The sequence below is a fragment of the Protopterus annectens genome, chromosome 17.part0 (genome assembly GCF_019279795.1).
Source record: "Protopterus annectens isolate FY-2018-M chromosome 17.part0, PAN1.0, whole genome shotgun sequence".
NCBI classification, from domain to species: Eukaryota; Metazoa; Chordata; order Ceratodontiformes; family Protopteridae; genus Protopterus; species Protopterus annectens.
The window spans coordinates 554,580,635-554,599,443 of NC_056751.1; the positions used below are offsets into that span (position 1 = coordinate 554,580,635).

Below are 18,809 nucleotides of genomic sequence, written 5' to 3' on the forward strand. Positions count from 1 at the left end.
AACGCAGCAAGGTTTCCCTCACAGCAAAGACATTTCACAAGCATACAGCTAAGGAATCACTCCCCACTCTTGCATAGTTAAGAGAAATCTGTTGGGACATTTCAGGAATGTTAGCAGTAGCCAAAAAGCAATCCAAAGACATGGTCTATTCCCATAAACTTAAAACCACCTGATGGAAAGTAGGAATGAGTTCTTAATGAAATGCCTATGATCGCCAAGATATTACAGTGAGCAGCAATTATTTCTTAGGGAAGGAAAATACTTGAAAAGTAAGAAAGGCTATCCTTATCTCCATGACACTGATATGCAGATTGGCCTCATTCTCTAACTGAATACCATGGACCTTGCCCTTCATAATGTCTCTCCATCCTGTGCTGAAAGTCACCTGGTAGCTTTTGAATTTAGAAGGGGCTGCCCATGAAAAGATTGAAGACAATTAACTACTACTTTAGGTGCTTCCAATATGCCTCAGAAATCCTTTGCTAGTTTGACATCAGGTTCAAGAGGAGGTTCCCTCATCCTCAAGGTCCACTGGAGGACTCTTATATGATAGCATATATTGTGAGAAGAAATAGCCAGGGAATTATGGCTAGTCTTGCACAGGCCCTAGGGCTGATAGCCTAGTACCAACCTATGAACCAATGATACCTCATAAAGGGAATGAGAAATACTATAGCTGCTATGTGCCCTAGCACTCTGAGGGGCATGGCTGACAGCACAAAAATAGTTCTATAAAATGGAAGGAAACCTCTCTGGTGGAAGACTGGCCCTGTAAAAAAGGTTGTCCAGTGACTATCCTACAAAGATCATGGTTTCTTCATGCTGCATCTGAAACTTTGCTAGACTTGCTATTATTCATAAGGTCTGGAAATGTTGCAGGCAAAAATTCTGAGCTACTACGACTTTTCTAAGGTGAGTGGCAAACAGCCAGCTCTACATGTAAAGGAAAATCTTGACACCTTGCAGCCTTTGGTTCACTGTAGTTGTAGCCATGCACTTTGTGAACACACAGGGGGGTACAGAACAGCCCAAAGGAAAGTGCCTGAAACTGATAATGACTGGCTGCCACTCGGAAGTTTAGGAAAGTGAAGTTGTGTACAATTACCATAAATGTAGATGTCCGAGTGTATTCACTGTTACAGTCATCACACTTGGGTTATCTGCCTGCAGGTAGCTCTCAGTCGGCCTGAATACCAGAGACTTAGTATTTCTGGGTCGGTTGCGGTCGCTTCAGGACTGACGTCAGGTCATCAGTGGTATAAAAAACAGGCAGCCGATGCCAGTACATCATTTTTTCTTGCCTGAAATGTCAGGAGCCCCTCAAATAGGGAGCTAAGTTATGGTGGAAAAACACCACCAGTAAAAAGTAAATACCAATAGCCCTGTAAGGGGTGAGTAATAGGGATAGATAAGGAGAGAGAGACAAGGGGGCTGGAGAGTGGGAAGCCAGGACTGCAACAGTGAATATATTCAAACATCTACATTTATGGTAAGTGTACACAACTGTACTATGTTCTTCATATTTCACTGTTGCAGTCATCACACACGGGTTGATTCCCAAAGCTGAAGAATGGGTGGAGGCAGTCAGGGGCTGGCTAGTATGCCCTGGAGGACTGCTGTTGCAAAACCCACCCTGGATTTGGAAAAGATAGGCAGGTGGTAATGCTTGGTGAAGGTGTGAACAGAACTCCAGGTAGCAGCTTCCAGAAAGTCCCTGGTAGGGACTCCCCCGAGGAATGCTGTAGAGGCTGAAGTTGCCCTAGAGAAATGCCTTCTGACCCCCCAGAGGGGGTGGTTTCCCAAGGTATTTGTATTCATTTGGAGATGGTTTGTTTTGATATGGCCTTGCCCTCTGCCCCTGGTACAAAGCTGACTAGTAACTGGTCAGATTTCCTGAAGGGCTTAGTCCTATCAAGGTAGGATCTGAGCTGTCTGTGCACATCTAAAGAGTGCAGGATCCTTTCCCCTTTATTTTGAGGATTAGGGAAAAAAGTTGGCAAATGGATAGATTAGTTGAGAGCCACACTGGACACCACTTTAGCCATAAAAGTAGGGTTTAGTCTGAGGGAGACCCTGTCAGCATGAAAAATAATGAAGGTTTCCACAGCCATAAGTGCTTGTAGCTCAGACACTCTTCTAGCTGAAGTGATGGCCAGAAACAAGGCTGTTTTCTAAGAGAGGAATTTTAACTCTGCTGATGCTGCAGGCTCGGGGGGGGGGGCAGTATGAGCTTTTCCAGCACAAAGTTAAGGTCCCAAGCAGGGGTGAGGGCTCTCCTTGGTGGCCTTACGTTGTTGGCCCCTCTCAGGAACTGTTTGAGAGGGTGAGATAAGAGAGGCGGCTCAGTGTTGTAATGAGTAGAGATGGCAGAGGCATGGATCTTAATGGAAGATGAGGACAGGCCTCTGTGGAGTAGATCTGCTAGGCAATCCAGGATGAGAGGTAAGGAGGGCAGTGCTGTGTCCGCTCCTTTAGAGTGAATCCAGGAACAATACCTTTTCCACTTAGCATAGGATTTCCTTGTACTGGGTCTTCTGGCTTCAAAAATGATGTCCAGCACCTGCTTGCTTAGGCTGGCCACTGGAGGAGAATTCAAGGAATAAGCCAGACTGCAAGGTTCAGGGTTTGCAGTTGCGGATGCAAGATCTGTCCCTCCTGCTGGGTGAGGAGGGTTCGGATTTGGGGTAGGTGCCATGGTGGCACCGGTGACAGACTGTGCAGTGGTGGGTACCACTGCTGGCGTGGCCAGTCTGGGGCAATCAGGATTGCCCTTGGTCTTTCCTGTCTTATCTTGAGTAATACTCTTGCAAGAGGAGGCAGAGGGGGAAATGCATAAATTGAGAGGTTATCCACTGGAAGGATAGGGCATCACATTCCTGACCCTGCTGTGAGGTGTCCTGGTGCAGAATTTGCTGAGCTGGTGATTGTAGGGGGAGGCAAATAGGACCACCTCCAGGGGTCCCCCATTTCTAGGTTAGAAGGCTGAAGGTGTTGAGGTCTAATTGCCACTCTTGTGGGTCTAGGAGATTTCTGCTTAAGTCGTCTGCCAGAGACTTTTGCTTGCCTGGCAGGAATTGAGCTTGCAGATGAATATGCATGGCCAAAGCAGTGTTCCACAGGGTCATGGCTAGCCTGCAGAGTGGGTAAGAGTGGGATCCCCCTGCTTGTTGATGTACCACATCACTGGGGTGTTGTCAGTTTTTATTATCAGGGGTGCTGGTGACAGTAGGGATTTGAAAGCTCTCAGAGTTTGCTGAACAGCTAGCATCTCTTTTTGGTGATGTGCAGATGAATTTGGCTTGGGCTCGAGTGGCCCCGAATGCACTTGTTGTCCAGATGTGCCTCCCGGGCAAAGTCTGATGCATATATGGTTAGGGTCTGGGCGGTGTGGGGTTGTGTAAAGGAAGTCCCTTGTTGTGGTTGCATGCTGCTGCCCACCAAAGTAACTCTGTCCTTAGACAAGGTATGATGGTTTCCAGGTCCTGAGAATATTGGCAGCAAAGACTTTTTAAGTACCACTAAAGTTTCCTCATATGCAGTCTGGCATATGGAATTAGTAGAATGCAAGAGGCCATGAACCCTAGAGCCTGCAGGATTTTCCTTGCGGATAGCTGGGTTCTGATGGCCATTTGAGCGAAGTAGCCTGTAAAGCTTGTTTTTCTGGAGTAAGGAATGCCATCTAGGATGCTGTGTCCAAGTTTGCTCCCAGGAATAGAATATTTTGACTGGGTACTAGTTTTGATTTCTTTTCATTGATAGTGTACCCCAGGGAGGTTAGAAGGTCCTTTACAAATGTCAGGTGCTGCAACAGCTTTTCCTGACTGTCTGCCTGAATCAGGCAATCGTCCAAGTAAGGGTATATTTGAATCTTTCTCTGTCTGCAACAGGCAATGGTTGGAGCCAGGCATTTTGTGAAGACTCTGGAGCAGTGGATAAGCCAAAGGGAAGTGCAGAGAACTGATGATGCATATATCCTGCCCTGAAACGTACACATTTCCTGCATGAGTTTCTGAGAGGGATGTGCAGATAGGCTTCCTTTAGGTCTAGGGTGGCTAACCAGGCATCTTTATACAGCACAGGGAGAAGCTGCTGAAGCGTGAACATTTTGAATTTTGCTACCACCAAGAAGATGTTTAGAATGGAAAGATATAAGATTGGGTGCCAGGTGCCCTCTTTTCTGGGTACCAAGAAAAGTCTGGAATAAAACTCTTGACCTATCTGTTCTGCAAGAACAGGCTGAATTTCCCTTATGGGGAGCAGGGACTGAACTTGGTTTTGTGCCTCTGCCCACTGGTTTGGAGGAAGGTCTGAACCCTATTTGGGGTTGGCAGAGTGTGGAAATAAAATTTGTACCCCTGGGATACTATGTTGAGGACCCATCAGTCTTTGGTGATGGAGGTCCAGTTTTTTGCATGGTGGGCAAGTTTTTCTCTTAGGGGCACGAGCAATTGGGCAGAGGTGAGGAGTGAGTTGAGAAGTCATTGTGAATTCTTTCCATAAGGGCTTAGCACTCCCTGTTTTAGAAGTGGAGGTACTCCATTGCTTAGATCTCTGCATACCCTGAGACTGTAATCTTGGGGGGGGGGGGTCTGTTTCCCCTGGGTCTAGTTTGAAATGTCCTTGAGGGGGCTGGAAAGGACCAATGCCTACTGAACCTTGCAGGCTGCACTTGCAAAAAATCTTTGTCTGCATAGACTTAGCCTTTTCTTCCATCCTTTTTAGAATATCTTCTGTTTTGTTGCTAAACAGATTGTCCTTGTTCGAAAGAGCGTCCAGTAATTTTGATTTGACATGGTCTGGCAAGGTCTGCTCCTTAAGCCAAGCATGCCTTCTAAGTACAGAATCTGTGAGTGCTGCCTTGCAAGATGCTTCTAGGGCATCAAATCCACATTGCAAGGTATGCTTGCTGACTTGGCTTGCAGAATGCATAAGCTCCTGTAATTCTTTATTTTCTGCACAGTCAGGAAAGGTAGATCATTTATGACGAATAAGTTACATATGTTGCTGGTATTTCAGCATGTGGAACTGGCAATTCAATGCCCTAATGGCGAGAGTTGTAGAGGTGTATACTTTTTACCCCATCCGTCTAAAGCTTGGGAATCCCTGCCCGAAGGGGTGGGATTCTTAACTGTAGTTGCTTTTATGCTTTTAAGCCCTTGGGAGATGACCTCTGAGTCAGCAGTAGGATTTTTGAAAAGAAATTTGTGAGAGTCAGGGACTCTGTAGTACATATCTGGTTTCCTTGGAGCAGGGGGTAAAGTATCAGGAGTTAGACTGGATTCCATGAATACATCATCCACAACATCCAGAACAGGAGGGATAGCTAAGGGTCTATGTTGTGGCAAATCTATAAATTCCCAGTGTCAATTTGGACTGAGAATAATCCTGGCATTCCCAGTGGGAATGCTCTCTTAAAGTATATAGGGTTTCACCAAATGAAAAGTCCTCTGGAGGGGAAGCAGAAGGAATGGATTCCTCTGCATCTGAATCCATATAAGCAGATAAAGGCATGTCTTCATATTCAGAAACCTCAGAATCGCCGGACTCTTGGTCAGTTAAAGCTGCTGGGGACAGGTCTCTTTCTCTTAGCAGACGAAGGCTGGCTTCCTCTAATCACCATGATCAGGTCTTCTGCCATTTTAAGCATTTGAGACTATGGCAAGGAAGCAGGTGCTTGAGTTTAGGTCGTCTTTTTTTAGGCATAGCTCTTCCTCTTGGCCTTAGAAACTCTGTAGTTTTAGACAGAACTGAAGACGCGAAATAAGTCGTCGGATATCGGTAATGTGAAGTACAGTTGTGTATACTTACCATAAATATAGATGTTAGAGTGTATTCACTGTTGCAGTTATCACATTTGGGTCATCTGCAAAGCAAATACACCAAAAAGCTTTTAAGTATAGTAAAGGAGAATACAGGTACAGCCAAAAGAAGTCAGGGGGTTTGAGGGAGGGTAACAAGGACTGCAACAGTGAATAGACTTGAACATCTACATTTAAGTGTACACAACTGTACTATGTTCTTCGTGTTTCACTGTTGCAGTCATCACATTTGGGTAGATTCCCAAAGCTAAGGATGGGAGGAGGAATTTGGATAGCATTAGGACCAGCTATAAGGCCCTCCAAGACTGCAGTGGCAAAGCCAGCTCTGGATTTAGAGAAAATTGGCAAAAGGTAATGCTTGGTGAAAGTATGTACAGAACTCCAGGTAGCAGCTTTTAGGATGTCTCTGGTAGGGACACCTCTGAAAAAGGCTCTAGAGGTAGATGCAGCCCTGGTTGAATGTGGTCTTATCACCTGTGGGGTAGGTTTTCCGTGATGCTTATAGCAGAACTGAATGCAATGGCCTATCCATTTAAAAATTGTTTGCTTTGAAACAGCCTTCCCCTCTGCCCCTGCTGGCTCGAAAAGAGGAAGAGTGAGTTTTTTTCAATACAAAGTTAAAAGTCCCAGGCTAGAGTTGGGGCTCTCCTGGGTGGTCTTGCCCCTCTGAGGAACTGCTTGAGCAGTGGGTGAGAAAAGAGGGGTGGGTTCTGTGTTGTAATGAGCTGAAATGGCTGAGGCATGAATTTTGATGGGAGGAAAAGGAAAGGCCCTTGTGAAGCATCTCAGTTAAGTATTGAAGAACCTGAGGTAAATTGGGCGCTGCTGTGGCAATCCCTTGAGTTTGGTTCCAGGCACAAGAATATTTTCCATTTTTCAGCATAAGGATTTTTAGTACTAGGCTTCCTTGCCTCCAAAATGACATTCAACACTTATTTACTGAGGAATGGTAATGGAGAGATTAGGTAATTAGCCAGGCAGCCAGGTTCAGAGTTTGAAGCTGGAGGTGCAGAATCTGGCTCTCCTGCTGTGACAGCAGGGTAGAGGGCTGAGGCAGGGACTAGCTGTGACACACTGCGCAAGAGGAGGTACCAGTGTTGGCATGGCCAGTCTGGTGCAATCAGTATCATCCTTGGTTTGTCCTGTTTGATCTTTAGTAGCACTTTAGAGAGGAGAGGCAGAGGAGGAAAGGCATAAACTGATCGATTTTTCCAGCTGAAGGACAGAGCATCCACTTTCCAAGCTTGTTTGTGGAGAGTCCTTGTGCAGAATTTGTCCAATTGGTAGTTCTGGACGGAGGCAAACAAGTCTATATCTGGGCTCCCCCATTTGTTGATCAACATGTTGAAAGTCTTTGGTTCCAGTTTCCACTTGTTTGGGTCCATGAGATTTCTGCTTAGTTAGGTCTGCCAGTGTATTTAGTTTTCCTGGCAGGAATTGAGCCTGTAGATGCACTTGGTAGCTCAAGGCTGTGTTACACAGAGCCATGGTTAGTCTGCAGGGGGGGGGGGGAGCAAGAGAGGGTACCCCCCCTGTTTGTTTATGTACCACAAAACGGTGGTGTTGTCAGTCTTTACCATTAATTGTCCTGGAAGAATGTGGTCCTTGAAGGCTGTCAGAGCATTCTGTACAGCTAACATTTCTTTTTGATTGATATGCAGGTGCATTTGGCTTGGGTTCCATTTGCCCTGAATGCACTTCCCTGCCAGGTGAGCCCCCCATGCATAGTTTGATACGTCTGTTGTTAGGGTTTGGGCGGCAGGGGGTAGAGTGAATGGTAGTCCCTTGTTTTGGTGGCAGGCCTCTGCCCACCAAAAGAATTCTAACCGTAGGCAAGATAAGATAGGAATCACTGCTTCTAGATCCTGAGAATGTTGACACCATAGGCTTTTTAGATACCACTATAGTTTCCTCATATGCAGTCTTGCATATGCAATTAGTAAAATGCACGAGGCCATGAACCCCAAGGCTTGCAGTATTTGCCTTGCAGATAGCAGTGTTTTTGTGGCCACTAGTTTGAAGTAAGTTGTCAAATGAATTTGTTTCTCTGGCATGAGGAAAGCCATCTGGGAAGTTGTGTTCAAGCTTGCTCCCAGGAATGTAATTTGTTGACAAGGTACCAGATGTGATTTATTTTCATTTATGGTGTACCCCAGACAAGTTAACACCTTCTGTACAAATGCCAGGAGATTCAGAAGTATGTCCTGGCTTTCTGCCTGAATTAGACAATCGTCCAGGTATGGGTATATTTGAATATTTCTTTGCCTGCAAAATGCAATGACTGGAGCTAGGCACTTTGTGAATACCCTGGGTGCAGTAGATAAGCCAAAGGGCAGTGCAGAGAACTGATAGTGCATGTAGCCTGCTTTGAAGCGTAGGTATCTTCTGCAAGATTCCCTGATTGGGATGTGCAGGTAGGCTTCCTATAAATCCAGTGCTGCCAACGAGGCATCCTTGCCTAGCATAGGAAGTAACTGGTGAAGAGTTAGCATCTTGACTTCTGGAATCACCAAAAAGGTGTTCATGGTAGAAAGTTCCAGGATAGGACACCATGAGTTGTCTTTTCTGGGTACTAGGAAAAGTCTCGAGTAGAAACCTTGTCCCTTTTCCTCTTCTGGTACAGTTTGAATAGCCTTTATGCTTAAGAGAGAGAGTATTTGCTTTTGAGCCTCTGCCCTCTGATTTGGGGGTAGATCTGGCCAACCGTTTGGGGTTAGTAATGTGTGGAAGTGAAATCTGTATCCTTGGGAAACTATTTTAAAACCCATTTGTCCTGGGTAATGAGTTCCCAATTTTTTTGCCTGCAGAGCAATCTTTCCCTCTAAGGGAGCAGTCAGTTGAGAAGTGCATGGAAGTCTTAAAATTAAGTCACTGAGACAGTTTACCATAGGGGGGAGTCTTACTACTGCCTGATTTGGAAGTGGGAGCCCCCTACCTTACTACTGCCTGATTTGGAAGTGGGAGCCCCCCACTGCTTATTCCTATGCATACCCTGGGACTGAAGCCTGGGTGTTCTGCTGGTTCTGGGTTTGGACTGAGAAGGCCTAGAAGAGGCAGGAAAGGACCAATTCTTAGAGGGCCAATGCTTACTAAATCTTGGAGGCTGTACTTGTAGGAAATCTAACAATTTGCATATATTTAGCTTTATCCTCCATCTTTTTAAGGTCCTGATTTAAGGGAGCATCCAGCAATTTAGCTTTAACATGATCTGGCAAGGATTGCTCCTTAAGTCAATCATGCCTTCTAAGTACAGACCCAGTGACAGCAGCCCTGCAAGATGCCTCCAGAGAATCAAAACCACATTGCAAAGTATGTTTTCCAACCTGTTCAGCAGAATGAATTAAATCCTTGTTTTCAGCACAATCAGGGATCAACATCATTTTCTGTTTAAGCAAACCAATAATATGCCGCTGATACTTTAACATATGAAACTGGCAATTTAAGGCCCTAATGTATACCTTCTTACCCACTCATCCAGCGCCCTGGAGTCTCTATCAGAGGGGGTAGAATTTTTGGCAGTAGTAGCCTTAATGCCCTTGGGTCCCTGTGAAATGGTCTCAGGATCCGCAGTAGGATTTTTAAAAAGGAACTTGCGAGTCTGTAACCCTGTAATATCTATCATGTTTTCTGGGAGCAGGAGGTAAAGAGTCGGGGGCCAAGCTAGATTCCGAAAAGGCATCATCAACAATGTCTAGTACAGGAGGGGGGGGGGGGGGAGGAGAGCAGAGGGAATACAGTCCTCTACAACAGAATCCTCATAAGTAGATGAGGGTAAATCCTGGTCATCAGAGGAAACAAATATCAGAATCCTGGTCAGAATTATCATAAGCAAATTCAGTCCTAGGTCTCAGAGGGGGAAGGTTGGCTTCCCCTGATTAAAGTAATAAGGTCTTCAGCCATTCTTATCATTTGTCTTTTAGGCATACAGGCCTGACCATGCGGTCTGGGAGTCTGTTTTCTAGGCATGGTTCGAGTTTTAGGCCTTGAAGAAGAAGATGACGTCGGTTTAATATGGAAGTCAGTAGGCCTGAACACACCCTCAGAAGCCAGTGTCCTGCACAGCGGCTCCGGACCCATCCAAGGTAGAGACATCTGCAGGTTCCACAGTTGAAGCATCTTGCGGCATACTGGACTCAGAATGGGTCTCAGTAGAAGCCTGCAAATCTGAAGTGACGGGTATCAGGGGCTGCGAAAGCGCCTGAGTACCGGCGAACTGGCGGCTGGCTTAGGAGACATGTCGGCAGCTTTGGATCTAGGCGGCCTGTCTCTGTCTTTATCTTTGCGTTTTTTCGGAATGTCTGTAGTCGGATGGCTTACCGAAGACATATCTGGATAATTTAACAGAGTACTAAAATATTTAGAAGCGAAAATATACTGATGATGAATAGTTCGTTGCTTAAATAAGGCACAAAACCGACAGCAAGGTACATCGTGGTCAGGGCCCTAGGCAAGGAATACAGTACGAATGAAAATCTTTATGAGCTATAGCTTTAGTTGGAGACTTCGGTTCTGAAACTCGAAAACAAAAATTTCAGGAGTCAGCCGACCGGCACTTGCGAACTGCCTCTGCTTCGGGCACCGCACGGCAAGAAAGACTGATGTAATGTCGGCTGCATGCTTTATACCCCTGACTACCTGACGTCATGGAAGATGAGACAGGAACAGTCATGGAAGATGAGACAGGAACAGACGCAGGACCCAAGACTTTGATAATCAGGCCGACTGAGGGCTACAGCAAGCAGATAACCCAAATGTGATGACTGCAACAGTGAAATACGAAGAACATCTTCCTGGGAAGCCAGTGCCTGCACAGCGGCTCTGGACCCATCCAAGGTAGAGACATCCACAGGTTCCATAGTCAAAGAGTCTCTCGGCATACCGGACTTTGAACGGGTCTCGTTAGTGGCCTGCAAATCCATCGAAGCTGGCATCAGGGGCTGCGAAAGCGCCTCACTGAGTACCGGCAGACTGGCGACTAGCTTAACAGAAGTGTCGTCGGCAATTTTTGGACCTGTGCAGTTTGTCTCCATCTTTATCCTTACGCTTTTTCAGAAGATCGGTAGACAGATGGCTTACCGAAGCCATTTCGGAATACAAGATCGAGAGCAAAAGTATTTAGTGACAAAAAGGGCCCGACGACGAATAGTTTGGGCATGGAACAAAGCACAAAACTGACAGTGAGGTACGTCGTGGTCTGGGCCTAAACAGGTGACGCAGTTAAGAATGGAAATCTCAGTGTGGTATTTGCTTTCCACAGGCGAGACAATTGTTAACTTTTTCTGACATCGATTAAAGCAAGAAAAAAGGATCCCCAATGAGGTACTTGGCTTTAGAACACTTCAGGATGATTCAATTCGGACACGAAAACTCTGGTAGCGGCCGACCGGCACTCATGCGAACTGCTTCTGCTTTGGGCTCCTCAGCAAGAAAGACAGAAGCAATGACGTCAGCTGCCTGTTTTTATATCCCTGACGACCTGACGTCAGTCCTGAAGCGACAGCAACCGACGCAGAAATATTAAGCCTCTGGTATTCGGGCCAACTGAGGGCTACCTGCAGGCAGATAACACAAGTGTGATGACTGCAACAGTGAAACATGAAGAACATCTTTAACCTCCTCTGTGATTCTGACATACAGCTATGCCTCTTAAAAGTCCAAAGAGTACATCCACTCAACTTTTGACAATCAAGGAAGAAATTACCCCAATACAACTACTTGAAACTTTCTCTAAGCATAAAGTGATTTATTCTGCTTAGTTTTCGAATTAGCTTAAGGTCACTGGTCTTTTCAGGCACTAAACAAAAAACAGAGAAGAAGCTGGACTCTCTCTGGTCTGGCTGAACCTCCTGGATGTCTTTTTTAGAGGAGGCCTAACCCATTAGTAATGTCAACCTCTTTTGATGCAGTGGAATGCTGGGGAAAAAGGAAGCCAGTGGGGAGAGAACGGGATGAAATAGCTTTTGGATAGTATACTCAATATCCATCTGCTGTATGTGTGATGACCTCCCATGCCAGCAGCTGGGAAGGCATGGCTCCTACTTCCTACACCACTCCACTACAATACGGGTAAGGTGCATGGTGAAGATTGCTCATAGTAGAGACAGCACCTACCACAGTAGAGAAAGAAGGTGGTACCAACAAAGAGGCCAAGTCCTGTACCTCAGAAAGAAGGACCAGTGGCAACAGTGGCACTGGTAAGGAAGGAACAAGTCCTGTTGATGCCAAAGCCTGGTGGCTTCAACAAAATCAGTGCTGGATCCAAGACTGATGATAAAACTGATAGCGAGAAGGGAAGGATAACAAATCTTGTCCAATCCAGAATAAGAAGTAGGACAGCATGAGACCAAAATCCATCTGTGTCTGTAACATGGCACTGGAGAGCTTCACTGAGTCAATGCCCAGGCAAGTAACACTGTAATGGAACCTCAGCATGTGGGAGCAAACAAATTGAAAAGACCTGGCAGAGCAGAAGGGGGGAGTGTCTAGACAGGAAAGTTATGGCTCTGACAGTGAAGAAAGACCATTCCTTAAGTTTGATCTCCCATCTCTGACAACCAATTTACAGAACCCTCAGCCTCAGCAAAACATCATCTTTCGTTTCTTTGGGAACAAGGTGAAATCTCAGGAAATTGAAACTTCTTTTCTTTTAAAACAGACTTTTCTTCAGACTCAGAAGAACCCTCAGGAAACTGCTAACATGATTCCTGCTCATACCCTCTAGGTTTGCCAACCCCTGACAATTAGCTTATTTTTATGATCAACAAATTACTGTAAATATTGTAGTGTTCCTTATGGTGACTTGCACCCAAGCACAACACACACTTTTTTTTTTCATTTCACCAAATGTTTTGGACTTCTCATATTATGAGAGTAATGGACCCTATTCTTGAGTCTAGGTATGATTACAGTTCAAAGAATTCAGTACTGCTTCGGTCTGATGTTTGCAAGAGTGTTCCTCCCGACACCCGAGATATACACAAAATTGCCTCCTTCTGCAGTTAATAGTTACACATGTAATGGTAATGTATTTAAGTACACGTAAACTTTTTTTTTTTTTTAATTAGCCCCGTTACGCCTACTGCTTGGAAGGGTGTCTTTATCCTACATTGCTTTCCCCTTATCTCTCAGTACCAGAGCAGCAGGGACACCTATGTCCAGGGCCTGTTCAACATTATGCAGTCCATCATCAAAGAACATATGAGGCTTTATGACATTCAGAATGGGTCCTTTTGGTGCTCCATTCATTAAGAAAGCCTCATCAATCTCTAGCCCCCAGTGACGCAAGGTCTTAATGGCTCGGATCCCCATATTCCTGCTACTACGAGCGGTCAGTAAATAAGTACGGAGAGGACTGTCTTCCCGACCAAACTTCTTCCTAATCTCTCCAAGTAACATTGCAAACTTCTTTAGTGGACCCTAAAGAAAAAAAAAAAACATTAGTTTTACTCTTCAGTAATTACTGTAATTAAATTGTTTCACTGTCTTTAGTGAAAAATGTACAGGTAAGGAAGGAAACTACTAATATACAGTTTACAGACACAGAAGAGCTGCATGAGAAAAGTACAGTTTTGTACCTACCATAAATGTAGATGTTCGAGTGCTAATACAGCTGCAGTAATCACAGATGGGTTTTCTGCCGTCAGGCGGGTCCTCGGTCGGCCAAATTCCAAAGTCTAGGTCCGGCGTCGGTTGTTGTCGCTTTCTCTCCTGACGTCAGTGAGGCAGGGGTATATAAGACACAGCCAACGCCATTTTCTTCAGTCTTTCTTGCCCCAGATGTCAGATGCCCCCAGAAGGAAGGCAATACATAAATTATATTTATATACATGCAATGCAATATAATCAAAAATCAGTAGTTGCAAGCAAATATACCATAGAAGGATAACCCAATCAGGTTGTATGAAGAGGGGTTAGGCCCTAGGCCTTTACCAAGAGGGGAAGGAGGGAGGGAAAACTGTACTGCAGCTGTATTAGCACTCGAACATCTACATTTATGGTAGGTACAAAACTGTACTATGTTCATTGTGCATACAGCTGCAGTAATCACATATGGGTAGAATCCCAAAGCTATGCACAGGGTGGTAGGCACTAGGTGGAACTGGGATGAGCCAGAATGCCCTGCAACACAGCAGTGGCAAAGCCTGCTCTAGTTTTGGAATATAAAGTCAGGTGGTAGTGTTTGGTGAAGGTATGCACAGAACTCCAAGTGGCTGCCTCCAAAATATCCTTGGTAGGAACTCCTCTGAGGAAGGCTGTAGAGGTAGCTGTGGCCCTGGTGGAGTGGGATCTGATGCCTGTAGGGAAAGATTTTCCATGACAGGAGTAACAAAACCGTATGCAGTGGCCTATCCATTTTGAAATTGTCCGTTTGGTAACTGGCTCCCTTGAGCTCCCTACAGCATAGGACACAAAAAGTTGTTCTGATTTCCTGAAGGGCTTTGTTCTGTCCAAATAATAACGTAGCTGTCTATGGATGTCTAAGGAGTGTAGCAGCCTTTCCCCTTTGTTTTGAGGATTGGGGTAAAAGGTAGGCAAGTGTATGGCTTGATTTAAAGCTACCCTGGATACCACTTTAGGCATAAATGACGGGTTGGTTCGAAGGGAAACCCTGTCCTGATGGAAGATGAGAAAGGGCTGCACAGCCATGAGGGCTTGTAGTTCCGAAACCCTACGAGCTGAGGTAATGGCCAGAAGGAAAGCTGTTTTCCAGGACAAATATTGCAAATCTGTTGAGGCAGCTGGTTCAAAGGGAGGCAATGTTAATTTTTCTAGAATGTAATTAAGATCCCAAGCTGGTATTGGTGGTTTCCTTGGTGGTCTTATATTCTTAGCCCCTCTGAGGAACTGTCTTAAGAGTGGGTGAGAGAATAAGGGTGGATCCATGTTGAATTCTGCAGAAATGGCTGAGGCATGGATTTTTATGGAGGAAAATGAAAGTCCACTGTTCAGCAGTTCAGCTAAATACTGTAATACCTGAGGCAAATTCAGTTTTCTAGGATCCTGGCCTTTTTTCTCATTCCAAGAGCAAAACCGTTTCCATTTTGCGGAGTAAGTCTTTCTGGTAGATGGCCTTCTGGCCTCCAAAATGACATCCTGCACCTCTTTGGGGAGTAGGGTCTGTTGTGGTGTTAAGGAATTTTCCATGCAGCGAGATTGAGTGTTTTCAGCTGACTGTGAAGAGTTTTGTAGCTGTGCTGAGTCAGCAGAAGAGGCATTAGAGGTAGGGACCAGGGAGGAGTATGTGTTAGGCTCCTCAGGAGTGGGTACCAGTGTTGCCTTGGCCAGTCTGGAGCAATCAGTATCATCTTCGGTCTGTCTGCTCTTGCTTTCAAGAGCACCTTGGGCAGAAGAGGCAGAGGTGGGAAAGCGTAAACTGTCCATGCTGTCCAACTGAATGAAAGGGCGTCCACTCTCCAGGCCTTTGGATGAAAGGTCCTTGAACAAAACTTTTCCAATTGATGATTCCTGTGGGAGGCAAAGAGATCTATGTCTGGCCTCCCCCACGCTTGGATTATCTTTGTAAACACTTGAGGATGCAACTTCCATTCGTGTGGATCTGTCATATTTCTGCTTAGATTGTCTGCCAGCGTGTTGTCCAAACCTGGCAAGTACTGTGCTTGAAGTTCGATTTGCCATTCCAGAGCCAAGTTCCAAAGTGTCATGGCTAGTCTGCACAGGGGGTATGAATGTGTGCCTCCTTGTTTGTTTATGTACCACATTACTGTGGTGTTGTCTGTTCTTATCAATAATTGTCCTGGATGCAGGAGGTCCTTGAAAGCTGTAATTGCATTTATCACTGCTAGCATTTCTTTTTGATTGATGTGAAGGTGCTTTTCCTTTTGGGACCATTTGCCCTGAATGCACCTGCCTGTCATGTGCGCCCCCCAGGCGTAATCTGAGGCGTCTGTTGTGATGACTTGATTTGCTTGAGGCTTGCAGAATGGAAGACCTGTGTTTGTTTGACATGCTTGGGCCCACCAAAGAAATTCCTTTTGCAAACATGGAATTATTGGTATTATTGTTTCCAAACTGTGGCTGTGTTGAGACCATAGGTTCTTTAGGTACCATTGAAGTTTCCTCATATGCAACTTTGCACATGGGATTAAAAGAATGCAAGATGCCATGAAGCCCAGAGCCTGCAGGATTTTCCTTGCAGTAAGCCTGGTACATTTTGCTAGTATTTTGAAGTACTGAGTTAGTTGCCCCTGTTTTTCTGGCGTAAGATAGGCCATCTGAGTGTTTGTGTCCAAGTTGGCACCCAGGAAAGTTATTTTCTGAGATGGTGTTAGCCTGGATTTCTCTTTGTTGATTGTGTATCCCAGAGAATGCAGTAACCGTGTTACATAAGCCAGATGTTCCAGAAGTATGTGCTTGCTGTCCGCTTGGATCAGGCAGTCGTCCAAATAAGGGTAAATTTGTATCCCTTGAAGTCTGCAGTAGGCAATTACTGATGCCAGGCATTTTGTGAATACTCTGGGCGCAGTAGATAAGCCAAAGGGCAATGCAGAGAATTGATAGTGGATTGAACCTGCAAGAAATCTGAGGTATCTTCTGCAGCTTTGTCTGATTGGGACATGCAGGTATGCCTCCTTGAGGTCCAATATTACCAGCCAAAACTCCTTGCCCAGCATGGGAAGAAGCTGCTGTAATGTGAGCATCTTAAATTTTGGTACGAGTAAGAATGTGTTTAGGATGGATAAGTCCAAAATGGGTCTCCAGTCGGTTCCTTTCCTTGGTGCCAGAAATAGCCTGGAATAAAAACCTTGACCTTGTTCGTGAGTAGGTACCTCTTGAATAGCTTTCATGTCTATGAGCTTTGAAATTTGTAGTTGTGCCTCTGCCCTTTGATTGTGTGGCAGGTTTGGCATGCCTCTCATTTTTGGAAGCGTGTGGAAATAAAATCTGTAGCCTCTGTTTATAACGTCCAGGATCCATTTGTCTGTTGTGACAATATGCCAATTTCTTGTAAATAATGCCAGCTTTCCTCCCAAGGGTGCTGCCAGCTGAGACTTGCTTGGCATGGAAAGGAGGGAGTCATTGGGTTTGTTTCCTGTATTGTTGTGCACGGTCTTCGCCACCTCTTGGTGCTGGAGTTTGCCATTGCCTGCCTCTATATGATCCTTGTGATTGCCCTCTGCCCCTTGTGCGCCTGTATCTACCTCTTTGGGGCTTGTCCGTGGCTGGAAAGGACCAGTTTTTAGAAGGCCAATTTCTGCTAAAACGTGGTGGTTGAACCTGTAGAAAAGCTTTGACAGTTTGCATAGATTTGGCTTTTTCTTACATTTTCCGTAATATCTCCTCAGCATTAGTACCAAATAGCACATCCTTTTGTAAAGGAGCATCTAGAAGTTTAGCTTTCACATGATCAGGCAAGATTTGTTCCCTAAGCCAGGCATGTCTACGAATGACTGATCCTGTAACAGCAGCTCTACTTGAGGCCTCTAGGGCATCATAGCCACATTGTAAGGTGTGTTTACCCACTTGTTCTGCACTATGCATCATATCCTGCAATTCCTTCAAATCTGGTTGTTCAGTTTGAGACATTTTATTTCTTAATTGTGATAACAGAAACTGCTGATATTTAAGCATATGAAACTGACAATTTAAGGCCCTCATGGCTAGGGTGGCCGAGGTATATACCTTTTTTCCCCACCTTTCTAAGGATCTTGACTCTCTTTCGGAAGGTAGTGGATTCTTAGCAGTAGGCCTTCATTCCCTTGGGGCCTTGAGAAATGGTTTCAGGGTCAGCATTATGGCTTTTGTAAAGAAATTGGTGAGAGTTAGGAACTCTGTAGTACCTATCAGGCTCGACTGGGGCAGGAGGCAGGGAATCCGGATTAAGGCAAGCCTCCGAATAAACATCATCAAGTATGTCCAAGACAGGAGGTATCGCCAGAGGTCTGTGTTGAGGTAAAAGAAATTCCCTAAGTCTTTTCTTGGAATCAGAAAAGTCTTGGCCTTCCCAATGGAAGTGTTCCCTCAAAGTGTGCAAGGTTTCCCCAAAAGAAAAATCCTCAGGAGGAGAAACAGAAGGAATGGACTGCTCTGCATCAGAATCTTCAAAAGGGGAGAAAGAGTGTTCCTCTACATCAGAATGTTCTGAAAAAATGGAGCCCTGATCAGAAGAGGGAGAATCTTCCTCCACTCTGGGTCTCTTGTCTGGAGGGGGTTGGGAACCCCTGATAAGAGTAATTAAATCCTCAGCCATTTTAAGCATCTGCTTTTTAGGCATGGGGCCTGGAGATGGGCCCTGTGCAACAGGCCTCTTGGGATGCCTGGCTGATTTGGATTTAGTAAAGGCCTTAATGGAAAAGGAAGATGAGGGTCTAAAGACCCCATGGGTGGAAGTGGACCTGTCCACATTAGGAGGCTCGACGCTCACAGTGGCTTCGGTGGTTGTAGTCTGGGTAAAGGCCGAGGTACCTGCGGTCTCGGTTACAGAAGACACTGCCAAAGAAGTGTCGTCAGTAGTCAGGGACTGCATAGGCGTCTCGCTGAGAACTGGACCACGTGTAGCCGGTTTTGGCGTGGTGTCGGTGGGGACCGCGGACCCCGCGTGTCGGTCCTTGTCCTTGCGTTTTTTGGACAAAACGGTAGTCGGAGTCTCCGACGACATTTTATAATCAAAGGCTTTACCAAAAAAGTGTTGGGCGAACTCCGCCCGACGCTTAATAGTGCGCTTATTGAAAGTAGCGCAAAAGCGACAGCCCGAGACGTCATGGTCTGGGCCTAAACAAGGTATGCAGAGGGAATGGAAATCCTTATGCGGTATTTGCTTCCCACAAGAAATACAATTGTTAACTTTTTCTGACATCGGTCTGAGGCAAGAAAAGTTTCCCCAACGGGGTACTTAGCTTTAATGAAGACTTCGGTTTCCAATTTTTCGTAAATTCAGGAGCTGGCCGACGGGCACTTGCGAACTGCTTCTGCTTCGGGCACCGCGCGGCAAAAAAGACTGAAGAAAATGGCGTCGGCTGTGTCTTATATACC

At 45.5% G+C, this 18,809-nt stretch overlaps 1 protein-coding gene across 1 annotated transcript in view; it reads right to left on the minus strand.

Moving 5' to 3' along the window:
- Positions 1 to 11,356: 11,356 nt before the first annotated feature.
- LOC122791843 (cytosolic 5'-nucleotidase 1B-like) overlaps positions 11,357 to 18,809 on the minus strand; it is a 690,897-nt gene continuing 683,444 nt past the window's right edge. The window contains exon 6 of the mRNA XM_044059803.1: positions 11,357 to 13,235. Coding sequence (XP_043915738.1) covers positions 12,921 to 13,235 — 315 coding nt within the window. The 3' untranslated portion in view covers positions 11,357 to 12,920. The remainder of the gene's footprint in view (positions 13,236 to 18,809) is intronic.